Source organism: Argopecten irradians, chromosome 2 (assembly GCF_041381155.1).
Source record: "Argopecten irradians isolate NY chromosome 2, Ai_NY, whole genome shotgun sequence".
In the NCBI taxonomy this organism is placed as follows: domain Eukaryota; kingdom Metazoa; phylum Mollusca; class Bivalvia; order Pectinida; family Pectinidae; genus Argopecten; species Argopecten irradians.
The window spans coordinates 9,219,531-9,244,721 of NC_091135.1; the positions used below are offsets into that span (position 1 = coordinate 9,219,531).

At 33.8% G+C, this 25,191-nt stretch overlaps 1 protein-coding gene across 1 annotated transcript in view; it reads left to right on the forward strand.

Annotated features, from left to right (window-relative positions):
* The first annotated feature begins 392 nt into the window (after positions 1-392).
* Positions 393-25,191, forward strand: part of LOC138314372 (uncharacterized) — a 45,289-nt gene continuing 20,490 nt past the window's right edge. The window contains exons 1-7 of the mRNA XM_069254673.1: positions 393-428; positions 1,319-1,394; positions 2,368-2,422; positions 5,989-6,129; positions 8,397-8,414; positions 16,149-16,169; positions 19,741-19,773. Coding sequence (XP_069110774.1) covers positions 6,043-6,129; positions 8,397-8,414; positions 16,149-16,169; positions 19,741-19,773 — 159 coding nt within the window. The 5' untranslated portion in view covers positions 393-428; positions 1,319-1,394; positions 2,368-2,422; positions 5,989-6,042. The remainder of the gene's footprint in view (positions 429-1,318; positions 1,395-2,367; positions 2,423-5,988; positions 6,130-8,396; positions 8,415-16,148; positions 16,170-19,740; positions 19,774-25,191) is intronic.

Consider the following 25,191-nt stretch of genomic DNA (forward strand, 5'->3'; position numbering starts at 1 on the left):
CCAGAGGCCAAAAAAAATTTCTTTTGGCCTAAAACTTCATTTGTGCCAAGTTTTATGTTTTTATCATAATGTGCACGAAATATGCACTTATCTGCCCCACTAATAATAGATAAATAGAATGTGAATTCACAAGTCCTTTAATTTATCTAAGGTTGCTAATAACCAAATGTAAAATGATAAAAATAGAGAAGATAAAAGAAAGACGCATTCATGTTTTATTTTAATGATTTAACTTCTAACAATGAACAATTACTTTATATGTCAACTTATATTTTATTAAATATTTGAAGAATTACTGTTTGGCCTGTGAAATCGTTAAAATTCTGAATGACATGACATCTTAATTTATCAGTCCGAAACTGAATAAATTTTGTTTTTTCCTTACAGAGCACAAACGGTAGCTGTACAGCCAAATGGTCTCTTCCGCAGGTATGAGAACACGTCTTAAAGTTGTATATTTCATGTGCTGCATGTACATATGATTACGGCAATTTTCATGGTAGTATTGTATTTGTATTATAGGGTTTTGTTACATGTATAGTTTGTCCCTTGTTTTGTCCTTTTGCCTGTAATACATGTTGTGCATGATATAGAATATGTAATATGTTGTTGCTGTACAGTTTTATATGATGTTTGTCGAAATCGAAAGGGTTAATTGCGCTCTATTGTGCTGCTTGATATTTGTCAACTTGCATTGTCCTGTATTACTGTCCGTATCATATTATGTAATTGTGTTCGTTTTGTGAGTCTAGATAAAGGGGCAGATCGCCTCGAAAATTTGACATTTTTTTTGTCCACATGGTTGGAATTGCTTCTTTGTCCCCCATATATAAATATATGACAAATATAGAATAAAAATCAGGATTATACATCATTTAGTTTTCAAGATATTATTTTTTGATTTTTTGCCGTCACTAGCAAAATCCGTTTGGGGTCCCGTTCTCAAATACCTTGTATGTATTTAGTAATATGCCCTCAAGAAATCTATAAGGAAATAAATTCGTGGCTGAAAAGTATCCAGGATGAGTAATGATTTGGAAGTAAAAAGAAAACGACGATCTGTTTAATAACAATATTTAAAACATATCTAAAATTAGTAAATCATCCTAGTTGATATTAATATAAATTGCAGTACCATGAGACTTCGCGTGTGTTTGACAGTAATAATACATTGATTTGGTCAGGGACCACTGAGACAATGTGATCGCATGTTTCTTACCATATTGGTAATTAAATACTAAATGTATTTAGGGAGAAGTTTATATCGTATTCATTTCTTATGGAAGACTTTTAAAATGATTTCGTTTTTATTACAGCCGCCGATTTGGAGATTATAATCAGTTTAAGACGTTTGTGGTGAACAGTATAAAGGTTTTGCTGTACGCCATCGAAAGGTAAGAATAAAACTATGGGGAAAACCCTCAAATGGTTAAATGTTCAAATCAAAAGATGAAACATGGAGTTGTTAAATCAATGCTTACATTTAATGTTACACGTGCTATATTTTCATAATTAAAAAAGAAACAATATGATATCGGCAGATTGACAATGATTATTAGTCTTTGATATGGTTATATATTAAACATACGAAAGCATACACATCGAATCCTTTTGACATTGTAATGCAACTGGCGGCTATAGATTATATCATGGAATATGATATATATGGAGGCTCCAAATTGATTGCAATGTGCTTATTGAATGTTATAATGTTATTTGAACATAGTGGGAATTATGTTTTTAAGACAAAATGTTAAATTGAGGAGTTTTAAGTGCATTTCCACAAATCATCATGTTTTGCCCCTTATACAATGATTGAACACTTTTTTTTCTAAAAACTAGTCGTTTTCATATTCAGTATTCCTCAAATTATACAATATAAGTATTTGAGATGATTAAAATGCCTTCCTATCAATGGCATATTAGCAGCATGTAATCTGCAATCGCCATTTGCTTGACAAGGTAAAACAGGATCTGATGTGTATGCCTGTGTAAAGTCGTATCCGTTCAATACGAACCAATTATATTTCATAAGAATAGAGCGGGGTAGATCAAATCATTACAATATTACTATAACCTAAGCAAGTCAAAATGGTTACGGCAAAATCGATATGAAACTGTTTTATTGGTATAATATGAGCATTTGCCAATGAGTGAATAATAATAAGGTAAGCATTGACATGTCTTAAGGCATTTACACTGTGTGGTGTACTATGTATAAATAGTGATATATAAAAAAACAGATTATTGGTCAGAATACATGACCATTAATATTGATCGACCTCAATGCAATGGCATAATTTAGAGCGAATCACATAATTTGAATCTTTCGAATTAATGACTGTATTGTGTTTGTTTTATTTTCAGCGTCATAAACGAATGCAGAAAGGTTGTCTTCAAAGCAGGAATTTTTTTGAAAGAGGTCTGTATGACATAAAGAGATGTAAGGGTCGATAACTCTAGTTATCATTTGTTCGGAACGAAATTTTAACACGACAACTTTTAGCTACATTGTATCAACCTGCTTCTAACCGCGATTTGAGTAATAAGGAAATTAATGCATCAATTATGATGACAATTTGAAATTTAACAAATCATGTATGAAATGTAGAGACGTACATCTAGTTATCGGACAGGAAAATAAAGTTGACAATATATCGGATTCCGATAATGACTCATAAATGAAGAAAACCAAAAGTTAATTCCAACTATGTGCAAAAGGTGCTATTGCAGAACCACCCACAGCGATTTCCTGAAACTGACTATATTTTCAAGTTAAGCTGTGAAAAACAGTGGTCGAACTGTTTTAATCATTATACGGACTAAAAATATCGTGTTATATGTCAACATAGATTCAGCGATTATTTATTTAACTTTTGTAATCGTACATAATCAATCATTAATCAACAACACTGGCATTCGAATAATAATGCCAGGTCGTGGGCATGCCCCTATTTCATGATCGTAAATGGCGACTACTTTTTAACTAACTTTCTTCATCCTCACGTCTGAAACCATAGGTTACTTGATACGCTCTGCGTCGTTTTCCCGAAGAAAGTTTCTTCGGAAATTCCGACCAATCAAAATAAAGGTTTCATAGTACCGTGAGATAAACGTAACCAATGCAAGGTGTATACATACTTTAGTGTTGAAACATGAAACTATTTTGTTACAATGATACAACGTATTAATATAGAAGATATATCTAAAATATCAAAAAAGTCACCCGATCATCAACCATTTTTATCTTAAAATATCAGTTTAATATCTTAGACAAAGGGCCGCAGGGGTTCCTAACATTGCAACTGCTTTATCAACTACACTACTACTAATAATAGTTATAACCGAAGTCAATGAAGATCGTCATGTTGGAGATTCATTTTTAAATTCCACGGCTTCTGATTGGTCAACAGTTAGATATTGTCTGATTTCAGTGGAAATTGCATTAGTACAGTTGGGTTTTTAGGGATGCCGAACCAAATCTATGTACATAACTACCAGTCATTAGAGTTTTAATCATAAAAGACATTTTTGCCTGGTGATTGCTCTTCCTAAAGATCTTTAAAACACACATTTCAGAACCGTGCTCTTGTTTGCAGTGGTTAATAATGTCATCAAAATTTTCTGGGCTATAACTGCATGATCCAAGTTATCAATCTGTGTGAAAAAGGGTCTTGTTCCCTAACAGACAAAAGTATTAATCCAACAAATCATACAATCATATAAAACCAAAATCGCTATTAACATACAGTTTTGTCGCTTCAAACGATACAGTGTTCAAGGGTGCTGTTTAAACATTAAAGTCTATTCACTTTCTGACGGTCTGATATTTACCCGTGATCTTGCACTGAGAACAATTCTGAGATACATGTAGACTATTACATATACAACATATAATCATCCCTATGAAAACATCCCTTCCTACCCAGAGTTGGTGTTCGGGGAAGACCCCATATGCACGTACCAGCGCGCATACTCCGATGCGATCTTCTCTTGTCCACATGTGATGTTTTTTTCCGTTCGGTTGATGGCAAACACTTTACACGCTTTAAACGTTAAACAAATTGCTTGTCGGTACTTTAAAATGTTGTAATTGAGAGAAAGTGTAAGTTTTAGGAAATATAATAAGCTGCATAACGCTTGACTTCTGTTTATAACGGTGAAATTTAAATTATTAGTCGCTTTAAATGAAAATACTCGGCGTAATTCCAAAGTCACATGGGTCAAACGATATTATAACTACTAAATAAGGTTACCACAGGAATATTATTTGGTTTAGAACATTGTGACAAAAACCGGACCCGGGGTGGTATTAAAATCTTCCTTGGTAGCGGTTTGGCAGTACCAAGCACCCAGGTCGCAGTTTCTGTCTGAATTTATACTTTTGTATGATCCGTAGGTTAAGACTACAAGTCTAAACGACTGTTTATCTGGAGATTGAATAAAAGACTCAAACCAGTACTAAAATTCAACAATAACTGAGAAAATAACAACATGTGATAACAAATCAACAATTCTATACACTAACGCCGACGCCATTGTTGACAGCGCGATACATACGAACGATGGTTGTCGCGATTCACCACAGCGAATAAAATAGAAGTCTGACAATGGAATCGGCACTATATCTCACATATATACAACAAATAGGTCAGTACTACATCATTCTGACAAATAATAATATTGAATACACTTTAAGACCTAAACTGACATAAATATTGCTAGGCATACTATCGAGGCACGACGGCCTCGTACGAGCCATGGCCTCGCCTCGTACATCTCAATCGCCCACTCCTTGCACTCTTAATATAACACAAGTAAACATTTCACAAGTATCAGATAATGTAGCATTCAATTTACAAATGTTACAAATGCCATCCTTATAGAAACATTACGATTTAGTTTATCTATCTACTCTCGAAATACCGGAACAAAATATATTTGTCATGTAACCTTGTCATTTTGGCCCAACCGATCATCTGATCACAACTATACCTATAAAAAAGAGGCAAATTGGCCGATTTCGTTACAACATCATTAAATAATAAAGGGCGAATAATTTCAGAGTAATTTATTCATATCAATAACAAAGGTCTATGTGATTAGAAGACTTGTCATTCGCCCTGAAGCAGGTTGATGTTACCTTGACTTCGTTCAAGCTTAAAATGGCTCCATTTGGAAATAACGATTTCTTATCAATAACAGAATGCTAAATGCGTAATACTTTAAATCCACTCTGTAGCATTATTTGATCGGTGTCTAAAAACTTTAATGATATGAATTAATTCAATTGATTTTATCTTATGCAAGTTTAAAGGGGTAGTATATATGAACATTTATAATTAGTAAGTTATTCATGACTTTAAATTATGCATGAAGCATGCATTGTTTGTGACCTATTAGATCTATCTGATGAATTATCTTAACGTTCACACATGTCCACGAATTAAGATATCATTATTTTTAAAGGTTGTTTTCTACTGTTTGTTTACATAACAAAGAGTGTCATTTAAGCTGCAGTTGTACTTGCATCATACAGAAATAAAGGAACCGTTTTCTGGGTTATCAGCATAGAATATTGTATTTCTATTTTTACTTTTTATCCAGAGACTTCATATTTATGATCCTGGTGCCTTGCCCTACTGTCGTCAATTCTGAAAGCAAATTGCCTCATTGTCTCCATTGTTCGAAGAAAAGTTTACCTTATGACAAAAATGTATCCCTTCATTTCTTGTTAAAAATCAATGTTTTCTTATTTTATAACTGTTCCTCAACAATGTTTTAAGATTTTATTCGCCCTGTATATCAGATGTTTTTTTTATTAGAAATCTTATACAAATACTGCTGATTACTTGCTGGACATCTAGAATTAATTGTGCATTTTGATGACTCGCAACTATATCATTGTTGTAAGCATTAAATAGGATACCTTAAAATGCTTTCATGTTCGCACAGAAAATTGATTCATACATTTTGTTTGTTTTTTAGCGCCCATACATTGACATAGGCATTGCTTCTGGCTTAGTAGCTGGTGGTACATATATGCTAACCGCAGCGGCATATACTGTCGGTAAAACAGTGTCGGTAACTGCCATGAATGGTGTCGTAGTTGGTTGTTTATCACATTTTGTAAGTATTACTAATCAACACAATAACTGATGATCGACTTTCTGGCAATCTATTTTAGCACTGAATTTCTTTCTTTGTGACTGAACCTTCGAATGTCAACCCTTTCGCTGTAGTATTTGTAAAATAGCCCATATATAATTTACAACCGTAATTTTCATGCCAAGTTCAAAAACTACTCGATGTGTATGCTTTTGTAAAGTCGAATGCGCACAAACAAGCGCTACTTGTACTTACTATAGACACCAGTAAACATAGTGGCATGGTTATTTGGTGACATAAATGTGTGCATATTTTCCCAATTTTACCAGCAACAGAGCAATCTACAATTCAACGATAATACCTAAGGTTAGGCCCGATGCATACGCGCTTTTTATCACATAATCCGCCTGATATCTACAGCTTTTGTCTGTGTAATATTTTACATACATTGTATGTCACGAGTGTAATATGACCTGGAGCGATTTTCATTGGCTGGAAATTTATTGTGACGTTATGACAGAAACAATGCAATGACATCAGGAACAATGACATGACGTCAGAATTTCGAGGACGGCGGGACAAGATGGCAGCCTCCGCTGGATTTTCGCAATACCTTTTGACGTGAGATTCTTCGAAATGTACGTTGTTGTAGTTATGTGATGAAAAGTATCTTAAATTTGTGATCTTTTCATTAGAGATTTTATGAAACTCGTCAAGGCTCGCAATAACAAAAACTTCTTAGACTTATTTGATGAAATCTTGTATGAAATGAACACTCATTTAAGATCCTATATTTCTATATTTATGAAGTGATAAGTGATTTATTGGCATACAGCGTGGCACTAGTTTAAACAGGGGCTAAAACCTTAATACCTTTAATAATATGACTCACTTTTATTATAAATAAGGAATACAAATGTATACACATATAAATCAATTGATTTCTGGTATTCTTTTTCTATTTATAAAAAAAACCCAGTCTATGTTTTAATGAATGCTCTGCCAACTACAAATCGATATTACTAATGAATTTATCTTTACTTAATAGTTTTGTTAAAATATTCATAGTTTCGACAAAAATGCACATTACGAATATATAACAAGAAGCTCAAGGGCCTTAGCGGTCATTTGACTACCTTAGCAACAGTCGTATAGGAAATTAATTAGATATGGTATCATGGTGACCATCTTCAATTTTGGGATCAACCTAAAATGTACAGAATTCTTTCTGCCAAATCGCACTGATAGAACTTGAGAAGAAGTTCAAAATACGTTTTCGAGATGGCGGCTGTAGCCGTAACGGCCCCCGAAGCAGCAGTAATTTTGGGGAACAAAACCAGAACTAACAAATACAGGATTGTTAGAAACTACCAGAAAACCTGATTCTTTCTCCTTCCTTAAGATAAGGACGAATTCCTCTTACGTGAGGAAGAAGATCGCCTGGGTGTTATGCAGGACTAGTCATTAGCATCAGAAAATTAACAGTTCACAAGGAGAGGATTTACTTGAACGCAACTAGGTTGGTGAGAAAACTGAATGCATCATGGCTAACATAAGGTATTACCGTTTGACTCGTACGTTTGTAAATTTCATTTATGCGAGAAAAAAAACCATTTCAGTATAACACGTCCACTGGTTTCGTAACATATTGGTACACCGAGCGTTTGTTTGGCCAGATTCGACTTTACAAAAGCAAACATTTACAAGTAATGAATGCTTTGTATAGTAGGATTTTATCAACACAAATGGAACTGTGTTTTAAGTTAGAGTTAAGCCTCATACTGTACTAAAGTTACGAGACAGTATAGCTACGAGGCCCGTTTACTGTGTGCAATTTTCGTCCGTAAAGGTCAGAAGAATATTTACGTTCATTTCATTTATAAACCCACGGCTGGTCAAGCAAATGCTATAGATATTGGTGAACATTACTTTGGGTCAATTTCGATAGTTCCTTATACACGATTTATCCTCTGAAAATATTGAATAAAACTCCTATTAAATCGGTAGCAAGTTATAACAATGACAGGGCTAACCTCCTGGGGTGGTGAAGAGAGCGCTTACTTATAAGATATGTGACTTATGTGTATCAGAGTTTTCGTGTATATATTTTATACTTGCATATTTTACTCTTTTATTTCGACCCCCTCGTGTTGGGGGGGGGGGGGGGGGTTTCAGCACTGATCAGACAAGACCACTTAAATTGTAAAAGAACTGTTTGCTTACCTTATTGCTTTCCGGACAAACTAATCTGATGTATTTAATACTTTCTATTTCGTTTTCCATTTCAGTTATTTTCAAACATGATGGTAAGATTTTTTCTTCTAATATCAAGAGTATTACATATGAGTTCATTGTTTGATGTGTACCAGTAAAACACGTTTATACTGAACATACCTTATTCATGCTTATAACGCAATACTTTTATTTCTCATTCAGGTTCTTATAAGATTTGTTATTTGAGTATTACGCACTGAACTGTGCTTATCAAGAAGATTAATTTCCTTGGTCCTTAGAGGTTCGATATAATCGTGTTTTACAAATATCAATGTGTTTTATATTTATGCAGTTTTCGGATTGTTATTAGTGTGTTCGTCTGTCTGTCTGTCCGTCCGTGTGTTTGTTAGTCCATATATTCCATATTTACCTTGAAAACACGTAGGCTCAAATGAAATATTTGTAATTTATTTCTTTGATACAAGTTGTATAAACAAATATAATGTAATTTGTAAAGGATAGTATTTAAACAAAAATAATTTACATTACCCCTGTATTAAAGGTGACAATGCAAGTTAAAAAACATTAAAATGATTAAAAAAAATAAGTATACTTGTATTTCAAGAACCGTTTATGAGACATTTCTCTGTCGAGGACAGCCATTTTTGTTTTACATTCCGACGCGCTCATCGACACACATGCGCTCAGTCTATACATGTACATGCACATACATACCTAGCAGTTGTCCACTGTGTATGATCACATACTAATACGTAAACAAAGTCGTTCCCTATACTGCTGTATGGGGCTTGTTTTAGCAAGAAAGCATATCAACTCCTCTAAGCTGTCTTTTAGATGTTTGTCAAAATAAAAATTCCACACAAGTGAATAGAAATCCAAATAATAATCCGTCCACATATATCCATGTATATCATCGTACTCTATGCACTCAACTGACCATGTGCAAGTGACTACCTGTCCCGAACGAGCGACAACTACCAAGGCACACACGTGTCAATGTACGCGTAAAACCTAGTGTATATCGAAGTGTTATATAAGAGCTCGTATTGGACATAATTTGGGATCTAGCTGACAACACATTCATCTGTTACTTCAATGAAACCTTGTCAGACGAGTGCAGTGTTTATTTTGAGTTTGACATTGTTATTTGCAATATCGGGGCAAGTTTATCTGAGACAAGATATGTTTAGAATGACGCACGTATGTCAAGTACCGTGATTTATATAGGGGTTGGCCAGTGAAGGTAACTAAACAGAGCAGAAAGAAAAATGGATACGACACTGTCATAACCAGGGATGGCTCAGAAACAATTTTCGAAAAAAAATATTTCATTATATGTATGTTGTTTTTTTTTAATTTCAAATACATGCTTTTTAACTTGCATTGCCAGCTTTTTATTAATGAATTTGTAACAAATTAATAATAATAATAATAAATTAATTCAATATACTATTGCTGTATTATGTTCGAATAGAATGAAAATATGTTAAAATACCCTTTTTGTTTTCTTTCCATGCGGCCCGTCAGGAGAGGATTGCCACTTGAAAATAAATAAAACAATAGCTTAAGGTCAAAGGTTCCAAAGTTAATGATTCAAAATTTAGTTCCTGGATGCAAGTTTCAAAATAACAGATATTATGTTGCTAAGTTATCTGGCTCGCGTTGTTCTGTGTGCATGTGCACGTTCAGTGTTGAAACGAAACCCGGTGTAGTATGGAAATTTTGACCCCCATGGTAGAATGACCCCAGGGTCAAAATAACCATAATGGTGAAATGAACCCCCATGGTAAAGTGAATCAACCCTTCTAAAACTTAGAACAACACTTGTATCCATGTTTTTTTCTCATTTATTAAAAACTACAAATAGGAATAAGCTTGAAGACATATGGCTAGCAGTGGAAGACCTTTTTTTCTTCTTTTTTTGGGAGGGGGGAGTCAAAATACTATAGCCATGGTGAAAAAAACCCACCCCCCTTCCCAATGGTAAAGTGAACCCGCTCTTTTTAAAAGTTACTAATATTTCTTTTCTTATTTTATTATAATACTCCCAATTAAGTTAAGATATATGGCTAGCAGTGGAGGGCATTTATGTAATTTTCAATTGACATTTTAGTGCCTCAAGATACACTAAAATCATATCTATTATCTATTATACTATTTGGCAAAACTGCTCTTAATATAACCACATATATCAACCGCGGTAACTAGGTCCCCTAAATGAAAAATGTTCGCCAACTTCCTTAAAAACGATCGCCGATATATAGTGACATCTGCAAATATTTTTGAAAGAAATATAAACTAGAAGTTTCTTGCGAAAATATCGCTCTAAAAGTACCAGTCAGTGATGAATGATATATCATATCGTATATATTAATAGAAAATATCAGCTAATAAGACGTCCGAGGAAAATTCCGCAAATAACCGGAAAATGCCTTACGGTGTGCCCCGCACTGTTGTACATCAAAAACGTTCCGAGCCGGCATGCGCAGATGGACGAGCTGTGTGAATATATTTCAAGTTCAGCTCTATATGTATACATGTTCATAACATATAGAGCATTTTTTGTTCATTTTTTCGTAATTTGAAATCATTAAAAGGTGGGATGTAGAATACAAATCGAGATATAATTAGCATCGATTAACTGAGCTTCTAACTGAACAAATAATCGACTTGAGACAGGCTTTAGACTACGAAAATTCAAACAAATTCATGTTCAGGTCGACTGAATTACCATATGAAAGAGACAAAAATCATGTGCTAATTACCCCCCCCCCCTCCCCCCCATAACTAATGCACGTGATTTGTACGCTGATTGATCAATAGAAAGTGTTATTTATTAATGGGATTCGTTTACTACGCATAGCAACGGTGAATGCTTTCTTTAATTTCCCCCACGAACCACAATATTGATAATACAATTTGTAAATGAAATCCACCATGTGTATTAATAAATTTTCAACATTTTTACCGCACGCCGTTTTCTGGAAATGCGGCTTTTTTGAACAACCCCAACGGATTACCCAACTATATAAAAACCCCGTTAGTAGCGCCAAACCTTGCATACTACCATCCGCCAACCCATTTCAAGTACAAAAGCTCCTAGTCCCCGTATTATATACTCGGACGAGAAAAACTGATATTTGTACCCTAACCAAGACATTGCCACATGTTTCAAAAATGAAAGAATAATACGTTACAATATTTACATTGATTACAATTTACAGCATAGACTATACAAAATATACAATATCCAATTGCCACTTCCACACGCACTCCCACAATACTCTTCCAGTGAATCGCACTTCAATAAGTATATTTATCACGCTTTTGTCTTTGATATTGAACATTTTGCCCATATCATACTAGTCCGCGTCGTCAGCTCCCGGGATCAAGTTTTATAAAAGTTATTTTCTGTCTATGAACAAATGAACAATAGTTTTTTTTAACTTCTACATATGCCTCAAGATCCATCCTAATAGTGATATAAACATATCAGTTCGTATGTCAAACCCTTGGCCAGACTTTATAATAAAATGTTAGCCCTTTCCAGCATTAATAAATTAGATTTTTATAACATTCAAAGCTCATAACCATGTAGGGCAGAAGGGTGATTTTTGAAAAAGTAAGGGGGTTCACCAGAACATAGTTATTCCATAGTACCACATTTTGATTTGTTACAAGCCTGTCTGATCCTTTCAAACGAATGATGTTTACTGTTAATAATAAAACCCAAGATGGTCAATTTCTTAAACAATATGTAAAACAATATAAAGACTAAATGGACAGTTGATGTTTAAAGTTCTCTTATCAGAGAATACTATAACTTTACTTTTTTAGCTGGAATAGAGAAATCCCCTTTTTTCTACTGTCGACTTGATTCAATAAGTCATTAATAAAAACAAGACACATTTTTGCGGAGAGGGCCCCATCTTGTAATATAAGACATATGTGGAGATGAAGGATAGGGATATTCTACCCGAGGGTCACAACATGTAGTAAAACCCGAGGCTTGCCGAGGGTTTTGCAACATTTTGTGATTCCGAGGATAGAATATCCCTATCCTTCATATCCACTCATGAAAGAGTATTTTTCTTTCATACCTCGACGTTTTTTGCAATTTTACATCAGTAATATCCCACCATTTTGAAATAAATTCGAAGAAATCCACTGCTGAAAGTCAATTATATAAATATAAACTTTATTTATTTTACATCAATTGAGAAACAAGTTACACAAATCACTCTCGATGGCCCGGATGTAAGCGCGCGAGGGGTCTTAGTGTGGGAGGAAACCGGAGTGCCCGGAGAAAACCCACGTGATCGGGCAGGTGACCCATGACCTTTTCACGTCCGTGCCGGGGATCGAACCCTGGCCGTCTAGGTGAAAGGCGAGTGGCTTAACCACTACACCACCCGATCACCCAATAGCGAAAGTCATACATAAAAAAATTACGTGATATTTTCAACATAAATTCTGTTGTTTGCATCTTTCATAGTAAAACCAGTCAAGTTTGTGATAAAAAAATTTACCGAGGAAATAGAAATTTTGTTGACGCTGTGACGTCATGAGGCTTTATTGCATGGGTAGCCATGCAATACAGCCTCAGGCTGTATGAGTGTATTGCCCTAGTCCAGCCAGTATTGCACCCGTAGGTATGAAAGAAAATACCTCTCTCCATCTAGACTGGCTCAATCAACCTTACGAATATACAACTATACAGTAATAATATTATAACTTTCAATCCCTTGTTTATTCCCCTGTATACTGTATCAAGTCCGGAAGCTCCAAAACGCTGTCTCTACAAAGCCAATACACAAAGTCAGTAAATTCCATACAAAAATCAAAGTACTGAGAGTACTGAAGGGGTTGGATAACATTTTCCATATTACAGATATGCTTATTTCTTTGAATAAATTAAAATGTTTTTTGCACAGAAAGACGCAGTCTTTACATTTCTTTTCATTTTGATGGCTTCATGCAGTAGAATTTTCAACCATAACAAAACAGTAGTTTGAAGAAAAAAATGGTATTTTTCATGATAAAAATCAGGAGCACACACATCAGAACTTTTCTTCTTTTTCCAAAGTAACTTAACAACACTACCACAATTGAAAAGTCTGAGCTTCTAATTGTATTTCAAGATGAAAATGTAGCACTTTGTCCAATATGGAACGAAGTGCTGATTGCGTATGCACCAGAAGCAAAATTAAACATCTTAAATAATTTTTTTGGTGTTAATTTGACATGTATAAATATACGATTTAACATCAATTATTGTTCAAATGAATGGTATCATCAATGCTTTGTCGGGGATGGAGCGTCTTTAAGAATAAGGCAACAGTACGAAAATCATAGAATTCATACAAAAGTTTTTGAACTGAACCAAATTTAGTTTAACCAAAAGAAGATTAACAAGGAGTGTTTTTGAAATAAATAATGAACTATTTTGGAACGTTCTGAAGTGCTTATTGGATTCTGTAGAAAGAAAATAATTAGTTTTTCAAAAGTAATTCCATCTATAAATCTATCCGATTGGAAAATGGTATACATTGAACACCCATTTCTGACATAATTCTATCAGATTTTAGAGTTTACTCAGTATTACTTAAGAATTGAGTTACATGTATTCAACTACAGACAAGTGTTTTAGGGTGTGACTTATAAAGGGACAATTAAGTGAAACGGTGCGATGACAATTTCAATTGAAAGTTGGGCAGTCGGTGTAACTATGGATATTGATGTTACCAATTTATGGCAAAATTGGTTATGGTAATACATATGGGGTATAAAAAGGCCTCTCCCACTCACTTCTAGTAAAGTATTAGGCTTCAATTTAGCTGTGACTACTTAATCACCTTCCCTCTCTTCTCTTATGATTCCTATCTTGGGCCTCTGTGCTTTAATTAGGTGAGTATTTATGACCCCCTCCCTTTCTCCCAGTGTAATGTATCCACCTGTGACTAGATAAGGATTCATTGACCAGACGTATCTGACGGAAGCTGAGAAGGTTATTAATCACATCTATTTATAGGTAGATGGGGCAGGTACAGGTGTAATATGTATGCGGAAGGGCCTATATTTATACCTGTTGAGTCATTATTATATTTATTTATAAATATCTATCTACACATTTCCATTGCCTTTTAGTCTGTATTATTCAATGGCATTTTCTATGTACAGCTGACAAATTAAATCCTAACATAACCTAAGACCTCAGAACCTTGGTTCACCATACACAGCGACAGTGTGATCAGTGTGGGAATTCCTCTTTACAGTTGGATGCTATTTTAAAATATATATAAATATAATGAAGATTGTCAAATGAGAATCACTATAAAATAAGTGAATATAACTGATATACAGAAGTAATATACATTTAATCAGACTATGTTTTGTTTGTTTCAACCGTATCACGGCAATGATGCATTCCAGACCATATGTGTGAAACGCTACACATGTACATTGGGTGGCCAGCGCATTAATACATTAATACGTGTTAAAAAAAATTATAGGATGTGTATAAATGGGTCAAAACGTAATAATCATTTCAATATAAGCATATTATGATATTTCATTGTGACGCATACCTGACAATCAGTCAAAATGTGTATTTAGCACAAAGAGGAATACTATGACAAGAGAACTATATCTTGCCTCGTAACGTTTCATTTATTGTAGGTTTGTGCTAAAATTGTCTCCCAAATTTTGCCAACGATCCCAATAGGGTTGAAAAAGGCCCATAGGGCCTTTATCCAACCCCAATGAGGCCTGTTGTACCTGTCTGATATCAGGTGCTGTACTCCAACACTGTCTCCAAGATGAACGACGTACTCTATACTAGTACAATAGTTTCTGAGCGCACGTCAAAGTCTATGGTAGTCTACTAATAACGTCAATACTGTCAACAAATCACCCATCAGCGGGACTCCAGGGATTACTATCACAGACGATATATCCTCCCCTGGGTTATATCACAGCAAAACTGAAAGGAGCAGAATACACAGATACTATAGTCCTTTGATGTACGCCAAAATAATCGAATAACGCTTCACTGTTGTTGACCGTGTGGCTTTAAAGTTGGGATTCACTCTTTCTTTATGTAAACATCAAAAGTAGTCTTTGCAGGCCTGTGATTGGTCAGTTTTTTTCTCCTGAACTGCCTCCAATTTACTATGATATATTTCAGGGATGGATATAACGTCTGTGATAGTAAACCCTGTAGTATCGAGGATGCAAATGAACACGCACGAAATTATATACCTTTGCGCTCACGGTCGTTCATAAACACGACATATACAGGTAAATTAAACATATTTTGACTTACCGTGACTGCATTGCTTGCTTCCAACGGCCTAATCGAATGTAAACACTAACTAATTCATCAAAATCTCTATCGTAGTATTACACGATTAGCTTACCTGTTCGAGTCATGCATGCGTAGTTTCTGTTACGACGTTTACGCGTGAGAAAATGTTCTAAACTTTATACGTATACACGTCGAGGCGGTATGTGACATATTATACTTATTATAAAGAATTTGTCATATACGCAGACACTAATACAATAAGTTGCCTGTTTTGGTTTTGAATGGGATAGTAGTATAAATGCACTATTCTCATTTGTTAATGCACTGTAACATAGTTTTTTTTTTTTCTGTATCTTACTGAATGTCCAATATTTCTCATACATCTTCTCATGTATGTATAATTGCGTGTACAAAGACATTAGAAAAGCCTTATTGTATCTATTTACTTGCAGTTGTTGATGTTATTGATAATTGCTATTTTACTTTTGTTTTATTGCAGACCGAGCTAACTAACGTTAAGGTAAGCAAATTAGAAAATGAAAATGTATTGTGTTGCAGTTACACTATATCATTTGTGCAATTAATTCACATCAAAATTTATTTTCTCAATTAAGGTTTGCAACCCAAATTATTCTTTCACTCTTAACAACAGTAATGAAAAAAGACATTCGGCCTTTGAATATTTTAATCGCTTATTAAGGAAAGACGCAACCGTCCTTCCATGACCTAAGTTGTTACGTTAAACACAATCAATCAACCTAAACTTTGGGGTCGGTAACGTGAACCCAACCAACTTTAAATCATATTTCGGTAGCCTTTCAACCAGTTATATTGATTACATTCATCTTAAAATCTTAAAGTAACGAGAAATAGTTATCATCCGTCTTCGGAAGAGAGGGTCGTAAAAAAACTTAATTCAATTTTTACTGTTACTAATTTCTTTCTTCATTTTTATAAACGGACCAGCTGCAAAAATAAATATATGGCATTGGACTTTGTGACCAAGCCATTATGATAATTTTTTAATTTGATGAAAGGGACAGTTTTAGATAGTTGGGTACTAAAGCTTCATAATACAATGTCATATAATGTTATGTTATGGGCAGATATATGCGCTATGTGAATATAGTTTAGGTTCATCTCTATGTATACATGTACATAAACACATTGAGCATGTTTACCCGCTCTATCGACTATACTGGTTTTATTTATCGTCCGGGCAAGCACAAAAGTTACATACACACGGCTGAATCTAATTTTCGCTTAAAATCATGTGAAAGAAGCACGATTATATCTTATTTACCAGGGGTACAACCTCAACCGGTATCGAGTTTGAAATCCATTAAGTACCTATTCAATTCAGAAAATTATTTTTAATTGATCTTTCAATTATCTGAATTTGGGGTAACAAATGACCCATCCCCAATCGGAGCTAAGCTCCGCCCACTTTCCCGAAGCATGGTTAATGTTGCTAGGTCGGACAAACACTGCGGAAAGATGGCGATAATCCGTGCAGCAACTTGAAGGATCTTCCGCACGACTTTTCTTTAAAAGTATCCAAAAGAATCCATCAGTTTAAAATCAACACAGTGGGGTTTCAAATATTTAATCGAGGGGTATCTTAGGAAAGTTAAACTAACAAAACCAGCATCGACGAGCTATCAGTTTTCGCTAGGTGCTTCCGGAGCCAATGAAACAAATGACCAGCCGCATCTGCTGCATCTCGACATAAATACAGTGAGAATAATCTTTATGTATTTTGTCCATGTGTTGCAGGCCAAGTAAAAAAAAACTTCAACTGTATATGCAGGCTTTCCATGTGCATTTATAAATGTTTACAAACATTACCTTACCTTTGGCTCCGCCCCCTCGCTCTGATGACTGACAGTTCCGAACACAGTACGCAGTGATACGTTGCCGTCAGGAAGTACTTCGTCTAGACGTCTACAGTAAATACGGTTTTAAAACGAATCAAGGAAATACTATCATAAAGGATAGCTATCTGGTTCATTATTACAGCAAACACAAGACAGTCGAAATGAAAAACACTGCATTGAAATAAAAACTCACTAGATCTACTGGTATACAAGTGTTCGTTATAAACCGTGGTTTACTCTAAATCTAGACCACAGGGCCATGTATAGTCTCTATATGAAAGAATATAGACTATACATGGCCCCCTGTGTCTAGACGTAGAACTCGTCATTTGAGTCACAGGAGTTACCTCGTGACTGGGGTCACAGCCTATGTTATTTCTCTCATGAATTCTTGAGCTTGTCTCAAGCACAAGTTCTGATAGCACCTGCAGTCTTACAATGTAGTCTTAGCGACATTGCTTATACATCTCATGATCAGATAAAAACAATGAAACCAACTTAATATTAATACACCATAAATTGCTTTATTTTGCAGCCTTACACTTTTCTTGAAATCATGCAATAAAGAATATAGAATGTCCAATAATGGTATAATATATCATATAACACATCAGTTAAATAATACTTATACACTATGATGATGAGAAGATAGGTGTTTTGATTTTTGAGAAATGTTTTGGATAGATGTACAACATCAGTTTAAAGAATTCTCAGTTTATAATGTAAAGAAATTACAGAACTTACAGTATTATGTCAACATGTATACAGTTTTATACTGTGTTGTATTTTTGAAACTATTTTCATAAAATATGCTTTTAAGTAAAAGCATCATGAGCATATGACTGTAACCTCAGACCGGCAAATTTATTTTCATTACATGTCTTCTTACAGCAGGGAAAATGGCATGTTATCATTGTTATGACTTTTCTACATTTACTTTTAATATCAATTGTTACCTGTACATAAAATGAACAAAATTATACCAAAATTGGTTTAATGAATTAATGAGATAATAGATGAACTTGAAATTACACTCCTCAATCTCCGACACCTGACTTCTTGAATATTTCCTTGTTAGACATAAATCCATCAAATAACACAGATATATATATATATAAAATAATTGAACCTCTTGGATCACATGCCACAAGGACTCTTAAGTTCAATGTGTTTGTAGACTTATAATCGAGTGGGTTTGGGAATGCACAGACAATGATGTTGGTTTAGAAATCTTTATTCCTGTGTGATCAAATACAGCAAATGTGGTTGGTAACTCCAGCTGATGAACTTTGGGGCATGTGTTGATATATAACATCTCTTGATGCATGGCCAGGTGGAAACTTCTCCACATCAAAAATACAAGTAATCCATCCAGTTTGGGAAACAATACACTTGCAGTTTTGGTTTCTAATGCCAAATTTGTAACCAAGATTCACATTATCAAAGTCGTGACGGACTTTCAATATAACTACATGTAATAACAGTTGATTTTTCAACAGACAGTGACATAACTTCTTTTTGTCTATTGGTAGGCAAGTTGATATGGATATTCTGCAACATCTGGTACAAAAAAGTTCACAATATAATCATACTGTTGTGTTGTAAATCCAGTGTAGTATCTGAAGTGTTCCTCATTTGTCTCAAGTTCATTAAAGTGATGTCATTATTTGTTAGTTTGAACTGATGAGCTGGAAGAATTTCTCTGTAATGTTTGGTATCTGCATACAGTGTCAAAGATGATATATATTTCCTGTCTATGTTGGATGTTCTCTTAATTGCCAAATTACAAAACTACCATTGGGTCAACCCCTGAAATCAAACGAAGAGAAATATCATATATATATACAAATAATTCCATAAACTCAAACAATGCTTCCTGACACTCAACTCTCATATAGACCTTTTGAAAATCAAGACATATGAAAGTTTTATTTGTCCTCAGCATATATTATATGACATCTTGCATTAGTTAGTTTATATTAAAGCCTTGAAAGTCTATTTGGTCAATACTTTAACAATGGTTAAAAGACTTATTAACATAAAATTATCCTTATAAAGTAACTAATATTGCTGCTGTATCTATCGGTGTGTTACATTTTAATATTAAATGATATAATACCTCCTTTGGTGACCCGTATTAATTAGATATACCATTGACATATTATGTACGAATGCAATGAAGATATAATGAAATCCCTTTTGATTTGTTTTCAGGAGGCCCATCAGGAGGAGATAAAAGAATTGAAGGTAAATACGACAATATCTTAGTTGAACGTTCCAAAGATTTTTTCCTTGATGTAAGATTTCTTTTGTCGATTCGTATGTTTCTGGACTTTCCATAAAACCTACAAAGCCTTTTATGGAAATAACTACTAGAAAATTTTCATGACTAAGTCCAACTAATGTTCCGTGGCGCACAAAATTTTATAACTACTAATCGGAAATTAAGGAAACATCCCAAACAAGGGTCGTCAAAACCACTAACTCAATTTTCAGTGCTACTAATTTCTTCATTTCTAGAAACGGATCAGCTGCAGACATAAATATTTAGTATTGGATTTAGTTGACGAGTCGTTATGATACTTTTTAGCTCGCCTATTAGAAGAATAGGGGGGGGGGGGCTAATGTTGTCACCCCGGTGTCGACGTCGGCGTCAGCGTTGGCGTCCCATTTCACGTTAAAGTTTTCGAGCAAGGTTCTGTTTCGTCAATTGTTTAAGCTTAAGTCATCATAAATGTTTATCATTTTATTTTCCTAATGTGTATGGATGCTGAACGTGATAATACAACCAATTTGGGGCCCTTTAGGTTTTTTGAGTCTGTTAATTTGTCATATTTCCATGTTTAAATAGTAAATACTGGAACATCAACATCAATCTTACTAGAGCTTCATAATACAATATCATATAATATTATGTAATACGCAGATAGACGAGTAGTGTGACCTTATTTTAGATTCATCTTTTATCTATATGTATATATGTTCATGGACGTATACAGGAAATCGATCGTGCATGTTTGCGTTGAAATTAATGAAAATGGAATATTGGATACTATACGATATATAATTTGCAACTAATACCTGTGTTTCCAACGGAATAGATAATCGATTTTAAATAGGTTTTACAATACAGAAATTTAAACAACTATGCGTTACTTGTTTAATAGAAATTAAGTATTAGATTTAGATATCACTAAAATCAACACGGTCCGTTTATGGAGTGATTTCGCAAATTTGATTGACCAATCCTCCCGATCGCACAGCTGTGCGGCACGACGTACCGCTGTCACCGTGGAGAACTCGAAGGTTAAAGGAATCGGGGTGCTCAGGGGGTGCGTACCTCTGACTTAGGAGGCGCTGAGACGGCATTGGGGGGAGCTCGAAACGAGAGAATGGCCGACGGTAGTTGTTTACATTTTTAATGCGATCATAGACACGTATATTGAGAGGAAAATTAAAAACCAACAATTTTTGCATGTAGAGTGATTTCCATTCTACCGATGAGATGTGTTGAATGAAGCCAAGGATGCACGATTCGTTCAAGTTAAGTCACATAAGTCATGCGAGTAGGTGCGACGGGTGGTTTGTTTCCATTTTCGCTGCCAAAATACGGAGCTTGCGGTGGTTTTACGTAGTTTACAATTCCAGAACTAGACTCATGAAAATTCAGATTTTCATTAACATTGAAAGGTATATTAATGTTAAAATTTCTCCATGACATGTAAAATGGTTGAAATCTCAAAAATTACCCTACGTTAGCGAGGGACGTGATCGGGGGGAGACCCTATTTTAGCTGGGGACGGCGCATGGATTGGCCCTGCTGGCCCCGGGTTACGTTACGTATATACGTTAGGCCTACACTTAAATTGCAGAATGCATAATATGATCTCACTTAAAATTAATTTAGATGAGTCTAATTTCCATATGCATGATTTATAAGTAATCTACGTACGTCCCCGTTTTTGACAATATTTAAACCAGAGACATACATGTACTTGATTTCTTTCAAACATATAGTGCTACATTAATATCGTAGACAAATAATATTCGATCATAAGCTTTGAAATAAATTTTGATTCACATATTTTATCTATTTATGTTTGTTAATGTTATCATTTCGGGTAGGTATAACCTATCGACATTATATCTACAATGAAATCACGCCAAAATTTGCAGATAATGCGTCATAATTCATGTTGTCAGAAACATTTTAATTGTCAATCTGATTTCGTGCATTTACACACAGAATAATTACTTGTTTTGATTTTCATCCAGTAAATTTATATTATAAATTCACCTATGAATCATTACTTTACTATGTGTATACCCAATGTATAGACATATTAACATATAGACACAGATGGGGATACAGGGTATGTAGGTTGTGTAATAATTGCACCTAAATATTTAGTTAGTGTACCTGTAATTATATAACTATCTATAGGCACAATACCCTGTAGGTCTGTTGGGCTGTATTATCTCCATTTGCCCCACGTTTTATTATCTGATAATTAGCAGAATGTTGTGATAAGGACTATAGTCTATTTCAGAGAAGTTATCCCTGACTTACATGTGTTTTACCTGTGAATTTCACCTGTGATACGTACTGTACTTATTCCATAAGGGTATCATTGTATGATATATTTTAAAGAGAAAAGTACAATATATGTATGTAAATAAGTTTGAATTTGACTTTTTTAGGATAATTAAGTATCTCATTACTCTTTTCATAGTGTTTTTTTTTTTTTTTTTTATTTATTTGTACCTTTCAATGTTTTAATATAATTGTAAATCTTTGAAGGTGAGACGCTAATAGAGTATCTTATTTTATCTTATCTTACGGAAATAATATTACATGTAATAATCTTTTAATTTGTTACTTTTTTGTGATGTCAGTTATGTTCTTGTTTTTGTTATATTTTATAAATAAAATATATCAAACGTAAAATTGATATTTGGTCGTAGCATTAAAAACTTAAAAATTCATTTCTCTCTTTTTGACCAACATATACGTCGTGTATATATGTGCATACAACTACATTGAAATACATGTACATATAAACACATAAATGATAACTATAGTTGCTAGTTGTAGTTCAATCATAATTGACCTCCATGGGTATCGAGCTACATGTATTGAGGTACATACACGTAAATACTTACGTAGTGGCATTAGTGGCATTTATAAGAAAATCCACATTTAACATATTTACAAAAATAGTTTATGGTAATAGGTATTATGTTTATGCTTTTTTTCATTAGAAATCACCTTTGCGACAAATTCCACTAAAATATCTATACTGCAATATATCGTAAAATTTAGGAATGCCGTTGAGCCAATTTGCCGACAAAAATCTTACTTTTACGTTCATAATTTTGACATGTTCGAACTATCCGAAATATGGTCTATAATAAAAAAAAATCTATGTTCGAACTATCACTAGCTAAACAATTATCTCACTCACATTCACATTCTCTCAAACAATTTGCAATCTGCTGATGTCTATATTCTTTAGACATGTTTTTATAGTGTGATAAGAAGGATATGCATTATACATGTATATACATAAAAAATACTTGTCAAATAATACAAATTCAAATGCAAATGTAAGTTTTGCGGGTTACCCTTTCGCTATTACAGTGTAACATTTAAAACAAAATATATCTCAATGAATCCAAATATTACATATTGACTAAAACGTATATTTAATTTATTATATTTAGTAATTATATCAGGTGGGATATTTTAGCGACCATCTGGATTTTTCAAAAAAAATATCACCCTTGATGAAAAATATCTTGATTTTCTCAATGTCTAACAAATACATATACAATATGTTGACTTTCTTGTCAATGAAGAATTGGAATTTCGGGACACCATTACAGTTTGATATATATGGTATACAACTGTATATGGTATAATTAATTAGATACAAGTTCAATATACATTTGTATCTACATGTGTATTGTTACATGTATCATCCTATAGAGTTTAACAGTATCTTGTGATATATTCTCTATATCAATCTGTAGCTACATAAGTGCACACGCCAACTTGTATATATATATCTATATATATCTTACAAACATTATTGTCATGACAAAGTCTTTATAATAATGACAGTGGAATATGTGTATTACTAAATATCACATATTTGTTTTTAACTAATACTTGAAATTGCAGTTTGTAAAATAAAACACTTTCTCTGACACTTAATTCTCCTAAAACTTGGATGCAATTTTGTTCTTTAATTCACAATTCTAATAGTGAAATTTATTAAGAGGTAACATATAAAATATTACATATATATAGTTGTCTGTCAAAATGCTCAAAATATTATATAGTACTGTACTGTTTACATGTATAGTGATATCTCTCTAATTCCACACTTTTGACAAACTATGGGTAGCTCAGGTAAACGAACACAGCTAAGCACAGGTAAAAATTAATATGGAACTGACTGTAATTAGTTTTCCATTATTCTCCTATATCAACACGTTTCTTTGTTCTCTAAAAAGTGGGCAAATGGAGAACACACCGTCTGTTGTTATGACCACCAGGACTTTTAATTTTCCACGTTACCCTCATTCGACTCATTCCCTGGGGCCATTCCCTACCTAAATACCAAGATTTCAAGATTTCAAGATTTTATTTATTCACTCAGACATACAATATAGTGTGTAACAAGAGGTCATACAATTTTAAACAGAATTAATGCATGACAGGGAAAATGTAACATCATATGCAAAGAAAATACATACATATTAACATTTCATAAGTGTAGTTATAAATATTATAAACTTACCTACTACATAATCACAATGCTGGGTGATAAAAGTGTGTTATAATAACTTAACTATTTTTTGGATGAATTAACTGACATTTATATATATATATTTTTATAAAATATTGAGAACATTCCTTTCATTTTGTAGTAATTAGGATTTCTATGGTAGTAATTTGGGATATATTTACTACGCAACTGGGCTACGATATGGTTGTTACACACAAATAAAAAATGGAACTCATCTCCAGTACCAGTGCTACAAAGTGGACATACTCTATCTTGACGTTGTATCCCAGCCCATCTTCCAGTTTCAACCGGAAATGTTATATTAGATGTTCTAAATTTACATATTGTTTTCCTGTCTTTTACATTAAGACGCACCAGATAATTTTCGAAGCCAAAATGTTATTTAAATATAGAGTATGTCCGTACTCTTGGCGTGTTTCCTAATTGGTTAAACCATGTTTGTATAAATTGGTCGTGTAATTTTTGAGTAATTATAGTTGAATGTAGATATTTAATATTAGGTAAACAGTTTCTCTGATGTTTCCAAACAAAACCTAATCCAACACTGTCTAAAATATTTTTAACATATTTCATCCATTTAAACTCAATCTGACCAGTTACATGGAGAGTATACCAAATGTAACACTTTACCTGATGATCGGTCAAGCGTCACAGCATGTAAGTATACATCATGTTACCTATATAATCTATCTCCATGGGTTCCATTTATAATGACAGCCTAAATAATCTAACTAGTAAAATAAAGTCTACGTACTACACTTCCCGATGTGGTTGTGTTCTAAGTAAAAAAAAATTGTAATTAAACCTACTTATTTTGTGAAAATCTACTTTACAGGTACTTGTCCAAAGT